The sequence below is a fragment of the Mirounga angustirostris genome, unplaced genomic scaffold, assembly GCF_029215605.1.
Source record: "Mirounga angustirostris isolate CCGP_5_RB_7025 unplaced genomic scaffold, mMirAng1.0.hap1 SCAF_3, whole genome shotgun sequence".
In the NCBI taxonomy this organism is placed as follows: domain Eukaryota; kingdom Metazoa; phylum Chordata; class Mammalia; order Carnivora; family Phocidae; genus Mirounga; species Mirounga angustirostris.
This window is the reverse complement of record NW_026991711.1, coordinates 186,981,232-186,995,697: the sequence shown is the minus strand read 5'-3', so window position 1 is coordinate 186,995,697 and position 14,466 is coordinate 186,981,232. Positions and strand designations below refer to the sequence as shown.

The following is a 14,466-nucleotide window of genomic DNA, read 5'->3' as shown; positions in this document are numbered from 1 at the left end:
CTTTGGGGCACCTGGGTGGCTCAGTTGGTTAAGTGACTGCCTTCGGCTCAGGTCATGATCCTGGAGTCCCAGAATCGAGTCCCGCATTAGGCTCCCTGCTCAGTGGAGTCTGCTTCTCCCTCTGACCCTCCCCCCTCTCATGCTCCTTCTCTCTCTCAAATAAATAAAATCTTAAAAAAAAAAAAAAGATTCTCTTCCTCTCCCCTGCCCCTCCCCCTGCTTCACGCACTCTCAATCTCTCTCTAAAATAAATAAATAAATAAATAAATAAATAAATAAATAAATAAATAAATAAATAAGTGTTGGCAATTAATTCAAAATGTTTTAAAACAAGAGAAGGCCAGTTGCCACGTCTGCTCTTCAACGAGAAGACATTCTCTATGGGAGGACGATCATGTCTCTGGTTTGGATACTGTGCTTTTAACTTCCACAAAGCCCCATGGGAACGCTATGGGGGGCCCCTCTCTTCTTGTGGATTCTGCTCTTCCACCTGGATGGCTGTTCCAGGCCTGAGGCTTCTTCCTCTTCATTTAATCGTGTACTCTTTAGTCACAGCGATCTTTTCAAAACTCAACTCTGACCACTGCCTCCCTCATCCTGAGCTCTATTCTTATGCTTCATTCTTCTGAGTTTCTGTCCAAAGCCTTTGTCTCGCTCCCCATTCTCCCTGTGAGAGATCAATGCCTCCATTGCTATGGACAAAATGGTGGCTCCTAAAATGTATCCTGTAGCCCCACCCTCTCTCTGGAGCACCAGACTCACACAGTTACCATACATCTCTGTTTGATACTCCTTAACTCAACAACCTCAAAGCTCCATGCATGTCTTCTGCCTTGATCTGGGTGTGGTGAAGGGCACCCACTGCTAGTGAAGCAGGGCCCCGGGGCGGGGGTGGGGTGGGGACACACTTGACTGTTCCCTCCCGCTCACCTGGTCTGGACAGCTCTGGTCTACCTAATGTCTCCCCCAGCAGCCCAGCTCCCATTCCCCGGCAGTCTCAGCTCCCCCTCTTCCTTCCTGGCTGCAAGAGCTTCCAACAGCTTTGACTTCCTGCTCACCATCTCAGGATTCTCCAGTCCGTCCTTCACAGCCAGCCAGAAGCACAATCAAAAACAAGGAAGATGGGCGCCTGGGTGGCTCAGTTGGTTAAGCGACTGCCTTCGGCTCAGGTCATGATCCTGGAGTCCCTGGATCGAGTCCCGCATCGGGCTCCCTGCTTGGCAGGGAGTCTGCTTCTCCCTCTGACTCTCCCCCCTCTCATGTGCTCTCTCTCTCTCAAATAAATAAATAAATAAAATCTTTAAAAAAACCAACCAACCAAACAAAAAAACCAAGGAAGACAAGGACTGTCTCCTCCAAGACTTTCGCCCAACCCTGCTTACCCTCAATCTTCATGTCCCAGGCCTCTGCCCTGGCAGGCCACGTTCCATCCATCTGGAACCACTGCGGCTCCCAGAGTGGCCATGCAGCATGTACCTTGTCTCTGACCTTGGTACTTGCTCTTCCCTGTCCCCCCAGCTACCAAGCAGCTCCTCCTCCAGGTAGGCCTTTCTTGACCACCCCACTGTGCGTCCCCTTACAGCCCTTAGCCCACACAGCTATTGTCCTGTCTCCTTGCCCAGGTCCCAACTGGACTAGGAACTTCTCAAGGGCACGAGCCACATCGTATTCATCTCAGCATCCCCTATAGTAACTAGCACAGTGTAAGGCACACAGTAGGTGCTCAATAAATGTTTGTTGGATAAATGGATGAATGCAGGGCCAGCCAGTTATTGGCACAATGCTGGAACTCACACCCATGTCTCTGAAGCCCTAGCCCTCTCCAAGATTTTATAATGAGATGTATTTATCTTCAAAGAAGCTTGAGGACATACCAAAATCACAGAAAGACTTCCTACCCAGAGCTCTGTTCATAAACAACTATCTGTCTCCAAATTTAGGAGTGACGCAAAAAATCTCAAAGCCCAAACAAGGTCATCTGCGGGCTCAAACAGGTATTGGCCGGGCCGGGGCGTCTGTAGGGGTGAAGGGAGGAAACCAGAGCCGGCGCTTTCCTTGCCTGGGTGCCCACCTTCAACAGGGCTCAGGGCTAAGCTCTGCCCGGAGCATCTCCCTGGCCCGCGCGGCGCCCTCTAGTGGCCACAGCGCTCCCCGGAAGGCGGAGAACTGCGCAGGGGGCGAGCGCCCTGCGACCACCCACATCCCTCCCTCCACCCCACCCCCGCCCCCATGCCCAGCCTCCCGGCGTTTGAATCCTGGGTCTTAGGAGGGCTCGCTCCTGCCAAGAACCGGGCTTGACTGCTTTTTGAGCTGCAGCGGTCTGAGTTGATAAGGGCAGGCGTCGCCGGAGCCAGGACACACGGAGGCAAATCCCTGCTTTGCCACTTGGCGGCGCTGTGGCCGTGTGGTCACCCAACCCCAGGCGCAGAGGGGAGCGGCCCATCTGCCTGGCAGGGCCCTTAGCGAGGGGAGGTGCTCTAGTCAGGGTTTGGCATACAGCAGCGCTCAATAAACCTCAGATCTTAGGGCACAGGGCCTGGCCCCGAGGCTAGTGGATGCCTCACGTACGCCACGCATGCCACATGCTATTAAAGTATTCGTGCATGCGAGCAGAACCGCAAGCGCAGCGGGTGACACGGGCCTCCGGTGGGTGGGTGCTTGGTGGGAGGGAAACGCCTGGATGGGGCCAGAATCAACCTGGGTGGACTGAGGCACAAAAAGACCCGCAAAGCATCTGAGATGCTGGACTCTCTTCCCCCTAGGGAGCGTCCAGGAGGACAGCTCCCATCCTGGGCAACCGACAAGCCGATGCTGGAAGCCACAGCCGGTCCCTGGCTGGGGATCGGGGGTTGGGGGGGGTGGTGCGGGAAGAGCCACACCAAACCCCCAAGACAGGTCTCCTGCACGTTTCCAGTGTTCTAGACTCTCGCTTTCACATCGGGTAGCCCCTGGCAACAGGTGCTACTGAGCACTGGAAATGCGGCTATTGCAAATCCTGGAACTGATTTTTAAATTCAATTTTATTTTATTTCATTAAAATTTAAAGACTGACGCCCAATTTAGTTATTGGGAAACTTTTAAGTACATCTGGAGCAATTTGAGATGTGAATCTCCTTTTTCAACTATGAATTTCATGAAATCTAAATACAGATCAAGTATTTTGGATAAAAATTTAGTGTCTAAATCAAGCTGTTAGTGTAAAAGTCTCATAGGATTTCAAAGATGCAAACTGTCTCATTACAAATGTTTTATATTTAAGTGGAAATAATACTATTTTGGACACACTGGGCTAAATAAAATATATTATTAAAATTAGTTCCATCTGTTTTATTTTTTTCCTAATGTGGCTACTAGAAAATCTAAACCTACATATGTGCCTGGTGTTAGATTTCTCTTAGGTGGGGCTGGTCTAGACCTACCCAGAGGTCTTGTTCCCTCTGACCTCCCATCCGGGCCTGGCCCTGTTCTCTGGTGCTGGCACAGGGCTGACCAACCCAGACTGAGGGGCAGAGGCTAACGCTGAGACCCCCTCCTGCCAGGGAGCAAGGGGCTCAGAGTGGCTGCCCTGGCAGCTAGGGGTTCTGGAATGGGCAATATCCCTGGGATGGCAGGTGGTTAGGGTAGTCAAGAGTTGGGGCAATGATCTGAGAAGCCCTCATTAACCAGCGAGGAAAAGAAGAAATGCAGGGCAGGAAGACAAGAGACCCAGTGTTCATAACCAGGACTCAAAATGCGGGCTTGGTCACAAGGACTAAGTGCCTAACTGCTCCGAATAAGTGCAGAACAGGACAGCAACAAGCCTGAATTAAGACTTAACATTGAACTCCTACCTGAGGGCCTCTGAATTTCACCAGTCAGGTGAAAGGCAAAAATTCCTGCCCTTGCAGCAGGAGTCCCGGTCAGGGAGCTCAGGGAGGAAGGCAGCCAGGGCTCTCGCCCTTGCCAAAGCCCTGGACCCACAGTGGCCCCAGTGCCAGGGCCAACTTTGGACCTGAGCAATTCCACACCCTGGTCCCTTTGGAATCTCTGTGAACCACGGCATGACCCAGTGAGTAGCCTCTGATTCTGCTCCCAGTTAGGCAGCCCTAAGTATAAGGCAACCTGAGGACTCTGGCTCAGGGGGCCAAAAGCATCTGGAGAATTCATGCAGGATCCTGGTCATCCACCCTGCCTTGTACCTTGTTTCCTTTGAACTCTGAGATTACACCAGCAACGGTGTGTCTCAATCCTCGATCCACTAACACACAAGACCAGGTCAGGAGGGGGTTGTGCAGTCCGTGGGTACAAAACAAAAGGCTCTCTCCACTGCACTGGTTACGTTTGCCATCCAAACAGGACAAAGTGCAGGTCTCGCGACCACGGGGAACCAGCCCCGCAGCATGGTGCTGCTACCCTTTGAAGTTTAGACTGCTATCAGGTTAACACGGCTGTCATCGACTTTTCCCTTGAGCTTGGGTCCTGGGTTCTCTGCTGGGGATAAGAGGGGCTTGTTGAGGGCACATTGGTTTGGGGGCCTTGACCCTTGGCCTCTTTGCAAGTTTGCCCTGTTCCTGGTTTGACGACTGAAGGACTCCTCTTGCGTGGTGAGTCTTGGAGACAAATACTTTGAGAGGAGAGAAACCAAGATACAAATATTATAAAGGGCTCTCTGAGACTTAGAGAAAGGCCACTTTGTCTCGTTAAACATGCTCATATGTGCACACGAGCGCACACATCCTGTTGAACACCGAGCCAAATGCTATCTTTGAAAAAAATCTCTTTTCAAACATTTACTTTCCAGCTACATGTTTTCCAATCCCAGCCGATTGGGTTGTGGAGATGTCAGCAGGGCTGGAAGGCTTTCAGGCCAAACTATTCCTGAGGTTCCCACCTTTTGCCCAGGCGCCCTGCCCCCAAGGGCCCCTGTGAGGAACGCTTTATGAGAATAAAGGGAAAGATCCGTTCTGGTTTTGATAGACAGCAATGAGGTACTGTTTGGTTTTATTAGATATAAGGAATTATTGAGTCAAGTCAGAAACAGCACAACTACTGCCATATTAGAAGGATTAATATCCACCAGCCCAGACTGTGACTTGACCGGAGGCCCTCACCAGTGGCTCCTGGTATCACTGACCTAACCCGGGGCCTCTATTCGCAGACAGGCCCACCACAATCTTCATGCCTTATAGGAGTCCTTGGGGAAGAGACCTACCACCAAGGTCATCCCTTCCGGCCCCTAATTCTTGTGTCTGCTAGAAAATACCAACTAGATTATTCCTAAAAAGATCGCACATAGCCATGTGTCAAGAAAGCCAACCAGGGCCCCAGAGAATCTCAGTCCTGTGTTTCCCGGTTGCGAAGCAGAACACAAATCTCAGGAAAGACCTTCTCTCTTCAGCTAGTCACCAGAGACACTGAAAATAATGAAAAAGTTATATGTAATCCACTCTTTACCCCACAGGCTTGCAAACTCGAATGTCCACTGGGACCAGGCAGGTGGCATGTATGAGTGAAGTAAAGTAGAGAGGTGGATTAGATGGGTGGGAAGGGGACTCCAATCAGGGGAGGGGGGTTGCAGCGAACTGGACATGATGGCATGCCCCATCCTCCACCCAGAAAGCTAGCTTTTTTATGTGCAATCTCTCAAGTTTCAAATATTAGCAACAAATACAAAAGGTTTTTAAACACAGTAGAGGCTGTGCCTTGTAACTTCTGCCTTAGAGAATTTCCTACCTTAATAAAAGCTCCCCCCCCACCAAATAATACAACTCTGACCCAATTATTACAAAGAAATTAACAGAGAAATAGAAAAATATAGCAGCTTCGAAAACACCAGTCTCCCCATTTTAAAACAAAATCAACGGTAATTCATTGAATTCGCTCTCGTGTAGGAGGTCAGCTGGGTCTACCTATTGGTGAGACAGCTTTGCATTATTAAAACGACACCTGCTGCTAACCAACCCCAAATACGATGTCACCCTGCCTGCCCTCACGCTATCCCCATGAGGCAGAGAAGGGACAGAATTAGGCTGCTTATTATGAAGAATAAATTGGAAGCACAGAGCCAGGAGGGACCCTCCTTGATATCACACAGCCCCTCAGCCACAGGTTTCCAATTCCACATTTTGGTACGAGATGAAAGCCGAAGTAACTATTGGAAGGTATGCAGCACCTTGTAGAACCCTGGGCAGAGAGTAGCCCAGCTGCATGTCTGCCGAGCAAATCGTGCATGAAGGAATGAATTTAGCTACTTCCCTTAGATAGTGCTTCCTACCAGGGAAAATCAGGAGCTGCTCTTGCCATTCCAAAGACTTCATTTCTCCAGGGGCAGGCGAGGAAGGCAAGGGAGTTAATGCAGAGTTCCTTCTACGAGTGAACAGATGGCTCTCCTGGCTTTTAAGGGAACATCATCAACCCTGTCTGACTCGTAAACAGAGGAAAAAGGATTCAGGAACTTGGCACCTCTGGGCTGGGTCTGCTTTGACCTTGGACAAGGGCCTGAGATCGAAAGAAAGTCCCATGTCCTTGTAATCCATACTCCTACCTTTCTTGTTTGGTGCCATGAGCACTTCCCAGCATCCTTATTTTCAAAGGATTTGGCATAGGAAGTCAATGTCAACATGAAGAAAGGGAGCATGCAAAGCAGGTGGCTGTCTTGGCTCTGACCCAATAGGCCCCCAGGGCAGCAGTGTAGTCTTTATGCTGGCTTGCTCTGGGAGCCAAGGTCTCAGGAAGCCCAACCCTCTCTGCTGGGGGCGGGGGTCACACACTTCCTAGAATTTCACAGGGAAAAGGGATTGGCTCATCCAGTTTCTCGAAGGAGCCATGATGGGCAATTTGGGTGGAACAAGTCTTTGCTGTTGGAGATTGTCCCGTATGTTGTGAGAAACGCACTAAGTGCCAGGGGCACCTCATAGTCACAGTAACCCCCCCCTCCTCAAAACACACTCTCACACTCACCCACACAAGTTTCTTTTGCTGCCTGGAACGACAGCCTAGCTCTTGGTTGAGAGCCCCTGGCCTTGTGTTTGAGAAACACAAACACTTGTCTGTTTCACAAACACAAGCCCCTAAAAGTTCAATGACATGTCCAAGGCCACCCCCCCTCCCCGATCTGACGACTTCTGGTCCAGAGTCCTTTCCAGATGCACTTGAAATGATGGATGCTAATGCAAACACACCATGGGCTGCCACAGAACCACAGACCCTCAAAGAAGACAGCCATCTGTCCCAGTGAGTAGGAAAACTGAAGTACAGAAAGACCAAATAACCTCACTGTGATCAGAGAGTGAGCAAATGTGAGGTGGGGGGCAGGTTCCAGGAAAATAAGTTTTCCTAGCTGGTCCAACGCAGCAGTCCCCTTACAGGTGGGGCCTTTGAAGTTACCACCATTCCAAGGTCAACAGGGAGGCAAGGGGGCTCAGTGAGAAGGAGCCAGTCCCCAGCGTGCAGGTTAGAGCGCGGGTAGCCCAGCCGTCCAGCCTTCATCTCGAATCTCCAACGGGATCTGCGGGAGTATGGACCAGTCCATCACAGGCTCTCGGCCCCTTCCCGGGGTCCTCACAGTCTCCGTTGGGACATATGGCTGTCAGTACCAGCTTCTCCTCAGGGTCCTGGAGGTGATCTGGAACACAATAGAAGGAATCACCCCACCAGAAGGTCAAGTTTAAGAGTGAGTAAGCCAGGAATGAAAGGGGAGGAAGTTGGCCCCAGTAAATATCTACTTAAAAACCACAGTATAATACATATCGAGAACCTTAAAAATGTACATACCCTTTGACCCAGCAATTCCACTTCTAGGATTTTATCCTAAGGAAATAATTAGGAATAATTAGTGGAACTGCCATCTTGCTACCAGCCCAAGGATGAAATGACACGGAGGGTGGCCCAGCGGAGAGAAGGAATGAACCTGGGTCCTCAATGGGGTCACTGGGCCCCAGAATCAATCAGCTCTGAAGCTGACTCTACCTGTAGACTATCTTTTAGGTGAGATACTGAATGCTCTTGCTGTTATCTATGTCAGCTTGAGTCATGGTTTCTCTACCTGCAGCTGAAAGCATCCTAAGCTATTTGATGTCCAAAGAAGAGACTGGTTGAGTTAACCATGGCTCACCCACATGATGCGATACAGGCATTAAAAATGATGCATAATCCCTGCTGAGCAGGGAGTCTGCTTCTTCCTCTCCCTCTGCTCCTAGCTCCTGCTCATGCAGTCTCTTGCTCAAGTAAATAAATAAAATCTTAAAAAAAAAGCATAAAATTCCATAGAACTAAACACACACACACACACACAGACACACACACAAATACAAGTGAAACTGGGGGAATCTTAGTAAGATCTGTGGATTGTTTCAATGCCAATATTCCAGTTGTGATATTATCCTATAGTTTTGCAAGATGCTACCAGTGGGAGAAACTGGGTCAAGCGCACACAGGATCTCTCTGTATGATTTCTTACAACTGCATGTTAATTTACAATTACTTACCATTCCCCTGGAAGAGAAAAGAGGTTACTGATAATGTAATTACTGCCATGGAATATTGCACACTCACAATCTGTTATTGTGAAGGAAGCAGATTCCAAAAGAGTATGTATAAATGTCTGTCTGTGTAATCTCATATTTATTATGTATAAATGCATATGCATAGTCTATGAATGCAATTTTAATTTTAATACATTCACTTCTACATGAGATTAAATAATTTGTTATATGATACAGGGATGCCTGGCTGGCTTAGTCCGAAGAGCATTCAATTCTTTTTTTTTTTTTTTTTAAGATTTTATTTATTTATTTGTCAGAGAGAGAGATGGGGCAGAAGCAGGGGGAGAGGTGGGTAGAGGGAGAGGCAGGCTCCCTGCTGAGCAAGAACCTCGATGCTGGACTTGATCACAGGACCCTGAGATTGTGACCTGAGGTGAAGGCAGATGCTTAACTGACTGAGCCACCCAGGCTACCTGAGCATGCGACTCTTGATCTCGGGGTCGTGAGTTTGAGCCCCACGTGGGGTGTAGAGATTAAATAAATAAAACTTTAAAAAAATTGTTATATGCTACAGAGAGGGGAGTTATCCAAGATTTATGTAAAATTATTTATGATTCCTTTGCTTTATTATTTTTTCCCTTTGGTTTCCAGAAATATCCAAAATGATGATGGAGAGACTGAAGTTAACATTTTTGCAATGGAATGCTTCTGATGCATTTGGCAGATGATTCATGTATTATATAGAAGCGTATTTATTACAATTTAAATAGCACAAGGAGATATACAGCTAGGTAGACAGACAGATGGGCAGAATGGTCTATGCCAAAATACAGATGATAATTACTTTTGAGGGATGGGAGTAAGCAAATGATTTTCATACTTGTTTTCCTTTCTCAAATTTTTTGAGCTTTCACCCGTGATAGGCAGAATTCTAAGACAACCCTTAAGACTTCCACCCCTCGGTGTACTCATCCTGTATAATCACCTCCTTTCAGTGCAGGTGGAATCTGTGACTAGGGTGGGATGGTCACTCCCTTGATCAGGGCACCATGGAGGACAACAGTGTGAGTTCCTCCTGTGGTTGAGTGACATAATCGGGGGCCAGAAAAGTCTCCTGCTACTTGAAGCAATGGCTGCTGTGTTGGAGAGACATGTAGAGGGATGGCTGTCAGAGCTGAGAAGGGCCCCAGCTGACGGCCACCAAGAAGGCAGCAGAGAAGTGAATTCTGCCCACAACCACGTGAGTGCAAAGGACTTAGGCTCCAGACAGGAATGCAGCCTGGCCGACCCTCTGATGCGGCTTAGTGAGGCCCTGCCCAGACTCCTGACCCATGGAAATCGTGAGGAATTAATGCGTGTTGTTTTAAGCCACCGAGTTTGTGGTAACGTCTTACATGCCGAAGGAAGGCTGACACCTCGCCTAATGATTTTTTCAAATGGAAGGGACACAAGAAAAGTGTGTTTTAAGCCACTGCGCATTGTTTCTTTAACGGAGCATGCTGTTGGGTACACGTTGGGGCCGTGGGACACGTACATTCAGCTGCTTACAACTTACTCCCCCAGTACTTTCTAGCTCTCTCACAACAGCCTCAGCAGGTGCTCCTGTGGACTTCGAAGAACTGTTTCCCCCCCTTCTCCCTTTAGCGGCCTGAGGATCCTACCCTAGAAAAGGCTTCTGGCTAAGTTCCTTCCTCTTCATTCCCAAACTGCCAGTGTTGGGTCCAGGCTGCCGATTGTCCCTCCTAGGACTAGACAGTCCCCTCCTAACTGGCTCTGCCTCTAGTCTCTCCCTGCTCCACAGTCTTGTCACCTCCCCAAAACGCCCCTAATCTGGACACCCCTGCTCAGAAATGGTCAGCAGCTCACTATTTCTGAGAGACTTGGGTCTAGGGTCCCGATTTGGTCCCAGCTCTCCTCCTCAGCCCTCCCAGTCTCCTGTACCTCACCGCCCCCCACCCACACTCCTAACAGGGGCTCCTTTTCTAAGCATGACATCATGCCCTCAAGCCTTCGTTCATGCTGCTTCCTCTCCAAGGCTTCCCATTTCTGCCTAGGACAATCTCTAACCCTTAGCTCTGATGTCACGTGTTCCTGATGCTCCCTGGATCCTCAGGGGAAGATGGAATGCATCTGGCTCCCAGCACCCCACCGTGCATATGGCAGACACCTGCCTTCTAGCCCTGCCCACACCAACTGCATTCATTAGTGAGAGATCCATGGGGCTAGGGCCCTACTGGGGGGCTCATGTGCCTGTTGCCCGGTGGCAGGAGCACCTCACATCACTCACCTCCATGCTCTGCACATGGCAAATGCTCCATGGATGTTGGTCAACTCTATCCCTCAGGTCCCTGTGTGCACAGAACCAACCCCATAATCCCAAGCACCTGGCCCTCAGAAGGCCAGGAAGACAGCACACTCACCCTGAGCTGGGTCACCGGGGGAGGTGGCATCTGGATCCTTCCCCCGGCTCCAGGGACCCCAGGAAAAGCACGCCAGCAGTGCCGGGAGGCCCGGTCTCTCCCAGGGTCCTGCTGCTAGGAAGAACACAAAGTCCCAGATGCCGCAGGTGAGCATGTTTGACAGGACTGAGATTTTCTGTTCGGCAAACCAAGAGCCTCAATTATCAACTGCCCTGGTTTCAACCGTTTGATTAAAAAAACAAAGATTCTGGGGGCGCCTGGGTGGCTCAGTCGTTAAGCGGCTGCCTTCGGCTCGGGTCACGATCCCGGAGTCCTGGGATCGAGCCCCACATTGGGCTCCGTGCTCAGCCGGGAAGCCTGCTTCTCCCTCTCCCACTCCCCCTGCTTGTGTTCCCGCTCTCGCTGTCTCTGTCTCTATCAAAAAAAAAAAAAGATTCTGGGGGCGCCTGGGTGGCTCAGCTGGTTAAGTGTCTGCCTTCGGCTCAGGTCACGGTCTCAGGGTCCTGGGATCGAGCCCCAACTCTTTAGCAAGATGGGAAGGCTGGAGGGCTTGGAGGGCAGCAGGTGCTGGGAAGGTGGGGGCAGGAAGGGATCTGGGAGTGCAAAGAACAATCCTGCATCCCTCAGCTTTGCCAGATCCAGCTATACTTAGTGTATGTTAATCCTGAGACCCTGAAAAGCTCTTGTAAAACCTTCCGTACCGGATGCTGATGGCGGTAGTTACCCAGGCTGGGTAGTTACCCTCACTCCCCTCCCTACGCTTCAGGAGAACGTGGAGAGAAACGCAGCAGTGGGTGCACAACCAGAGTGCGTAGCCAAGAAGGATTAGAAAATTCCGGGCCCGGGCGCCTGGGTGGCTCAGTCGTTAAACGTCTGCCTTCGGCTCAGGTCATGATCCCAGGGTCCTGGGATCGAGTCCCGCATCGGGCTCCCTGCTCAGCGGGAAGCCTGCTTCTCCCTCTCCCACTCCCCCTGCTTGTGTTCCTGTTCTCGCTGTCTCTCTCTGTCATATAAATAAATAAAATCTTAAAAAAAAAAAAAAAAGAAAATTCCGGGCCCTCAGTCCCCACACCCTTTCCCCACACTCAGAGTCTTGGCATCTATTCCTATGACCCCATGGCGCCTCCCTAGCCGCACAGGGTCCTAGAAGCTCCTGACACCGCCAACCCCCCGGTCCCAGTTCTGTTCCCCTTTCCACCTTGAAACTTGGGCCTCCTGAGGCTTTCTCACCTCCCCTCCCTCCCCCCCAGCTCCCAGCCGAGTCCAACCCTCTCTCCACCAACTTTCCTGCCTTGAGCTGGTCTGCTCGGCTTTCCCAAGCCCCTGCGTCTCTTATGCTCTCTGGATCCTTCGGAACAGACTGGAGCCCGTGCCCAGGGCCCGCTCCACGCTAGCTGGAAGGCCTAGCGCTAGGCACCTCCCCTCTCTGGGCCTCAGTTTACTGTGGTGCACAAGCAGTGAAGCTGACCCAAAGAGTTTCAACTTGGGGGCCTCCCCCCGACCCCAGCCGCCCACCGCCCGCGCCCTCCCGGGCCTCGTAGTCTCACCTGGTCGCGCGGGCCCGGCGGCTTGTAGCGCCCTGCAGGCGGCCGCCTGGACGGCCAGGCTGGAGGCCGGGTGGCCTGGGCAGTAGGCGGCCGCCTGCACCGGGCCCCCCGCCTGGCGGCCGAACACTGCGCGCAGCAGCGCCTCCAGGAGCCGCAACCCCGGCGCCACCGCGTCCTCGGGCCCGGCGTCGGCCACCAGCACCCCGACCAGCGCCGCCCCGGCCCGCCGGCGGCCGCGCACGTCCCGCAGCATCTCCCGCAAGCGGCGCCGCGGCTCGCGGGCGGTCAGCGAGGACGCGCGGCACAGCACGAAGACGAGCGGCGAGCGGATGGCGCGCGCCCCCGCCGTCCCGGGCGCCCTCTGCGCCCCCGGCGCCCCGGCCCCCGCGCCGCCCGCCTTGCCGGCGGCTTGCTCGGGAGGGAACACGGCCCGGGCGAAGTCCCGCAGCAGCGCGCGGCTCTGCTCGCGCTCCCACAGCTCGCCCACCAGCAGCACCTGCCCGCGGCCGCCCGCCGCCTCCACCAGCGCCTGGAAGGGCGGCTGTGCCGGGCGCGCGGGCCGCGCCGCCAGCTCCTCCAGCTCGCGCTCCATGCTCGTCGCCGCGCGTCCTCTGCGGCCGCCCGGGCCCCGCGGCGCCGGCGCTGGGGCCCGGGAGGACACGCCCCCGAGGGCCAAGCCCCGCCCGACTCCCGGCCCGCGGGCCGGGCGCGGCTGGGCGGGGGCCTGGGGCTTTCCCCGCAAGCGCCCTGAGGGCGGCTCCTCCCGCAGACCTTGTGGCGGACGCGAGGACACCGGCCGTCCATCCGTTCGTCCATCCATCTATCCGTCCATCCATGCGCCGGTTCCGTCATCCATTCAACAAACACTTGTTGAGCACCTACTGGGTGCAGGGCAGCCAAAGGTGAAGGGAGACAGAAACTTACCATGTGAACAAGTTAGGTCGGTTTGAGACCCGGAGCAGATACTCCTGGGGAGTCCGTGTAGTTTGGGGACCAGAACTCTTGCGGGGGGGGGGGGGGCTGCCTGTGCTGCTTTGGAGTGTTGGTGGGAGGCACCGGAAAAGGGAATGCAGAGAAGGGGGTCGGGAGGTGAGAAAAGAGGGGAAGCAGGGATTCCTTCTCTTAACTTCTGACACTTAATTCACCTTTTGGGCTTTCGGCATTTAACAAAGGCTATTCGAGGGCTCATTATTTCCACAAATACTTATTACCCTGGGCACTGGGGGGTGAAAACCAAGAAGACAGCATTACTCCCTGTAGAGCAGAAAACTTAGGAAGGCGGATGTGGGCACTGATGGTGCTCGGATCTGGGGTGGGGGTGGTGTAGGGGGTGACAAGAGGATGTCAGTAGGCCAGGTTAGAAGCAGAGATGCGTTTCCTTTAAGTCTAAGGGTCTAGGTCAGCTTCGTCCAATGGAACGTTCTTTGATGATGACAATGTTTTATGTTATCTATACTGCCCAATGCAGTAGCCACAAGCCACATGTGACTATTATTACTCGAAATCTGGCTAGTGCAACCGAGGAGCTGAATTTTACATGGGATTTAATGTTAATTACATGTAAATAACTGCATGCGGTTCATGCCTGCAGCATTGGACCAAGCTGGTCAAAGCTCTTTACTTCCACTTTATTATACACTGTATAGACCAAAGACCCCTTTGGGTCCAGAGCATGTTCATGCTCAGCGTCTCCTTCTCCATATAACCCCTAATCCGCTCTTCAGTTACCCTATTCCCTGTCCTGTATAATTATGCTGAAATGTCTCCTCTTAGAGAATTTGTATGTCCATTCAATAGAACACACCTTTTTTGAGCACCTACTGGGTGCAAGCAATGGGGATTGGAAGATGTAGAAGCAGCTCTGCTTTAAGTCTAATTATCCAGCAGTTGTTTTAGCCAATGTTGGAGTAAGGACCCCGTATCTTTGTTGCGAGTCTAGTTAATATAAACCTCTTCCCTCTGTGTACTGTCTTTGCTCAGGGCAGAGATCCAGGGGCTTGGGTAGGAAAAGCCCCAGATTTGGAGCAAGAAGCCCTG

At 52.0% G+C, this 14,466-nt stretch overlaps 1 protein-coding gene across 2 annotated transcripts; it reads right to left on the bottom strand.

The window, feature by feature from the left end:
* Nucleotides 1–4,782: 4,782 nt before the first annotated feature.
* On the bottom strand, nt 4,783–13,050 carry CUNH2orf72 (chromosome unknown C2orf72 homolog). Of its 2 annotated transcripts, none has more exons than XM_045867766.2 (3): nt 12,430–13,050; nt 10,883–10,996; nt 4,783–7,603 (listed from the first exon to the last, which is right to left on the bottom strand). In XM_045867766.2, exons 1-3 carry the CDS (start codon nt 13,019–13,021, stop codon nt 7,464–7,466), a joined length of 846 nt encoding a protein of 281 aa, XP_045723722.1. In that variant the 5' UTR covers nt 13,022–13,050; the 3' UTR covers nt 4,783–7,463. The 2 variants fall into 2 exon arrangements, with proteins under 2 accessions (XP_045723722.1, XP_045723723.1); XM_045867767.2 differs by having other exon boundaries at nt 10,883–10,993.
* Between the last annotated feature and the right edge of the window lie 1,416 nt (nt 13,051–14,466).

Bases quoted from the DNA above. Each gene is read 5' to 3' on its own strand.
- CUNH2orf72 (XM_045867766.2), bottom strand. From the start codon at position 13,021: ATGGAGCGCGAGCTGGAGGAGCTGGCGGCGCGGCCCGCGCGCCCGGCA. The intron at 10,997-12,429 runs GTGAGACTACGA...TGTTCTTCCTAG, and splicing joins CGCCGGGCCCGCGCGACCAG to CAGCAGGACCCTGGGAGAGA. The intron at 7,604-10,882 runs GTGAGTGTGCTG...ATTGTGTTCCAG, and splicing joins CCCCGGTGACCCAGCTCAGG to ATCACCTCCAGGACCCTGAG.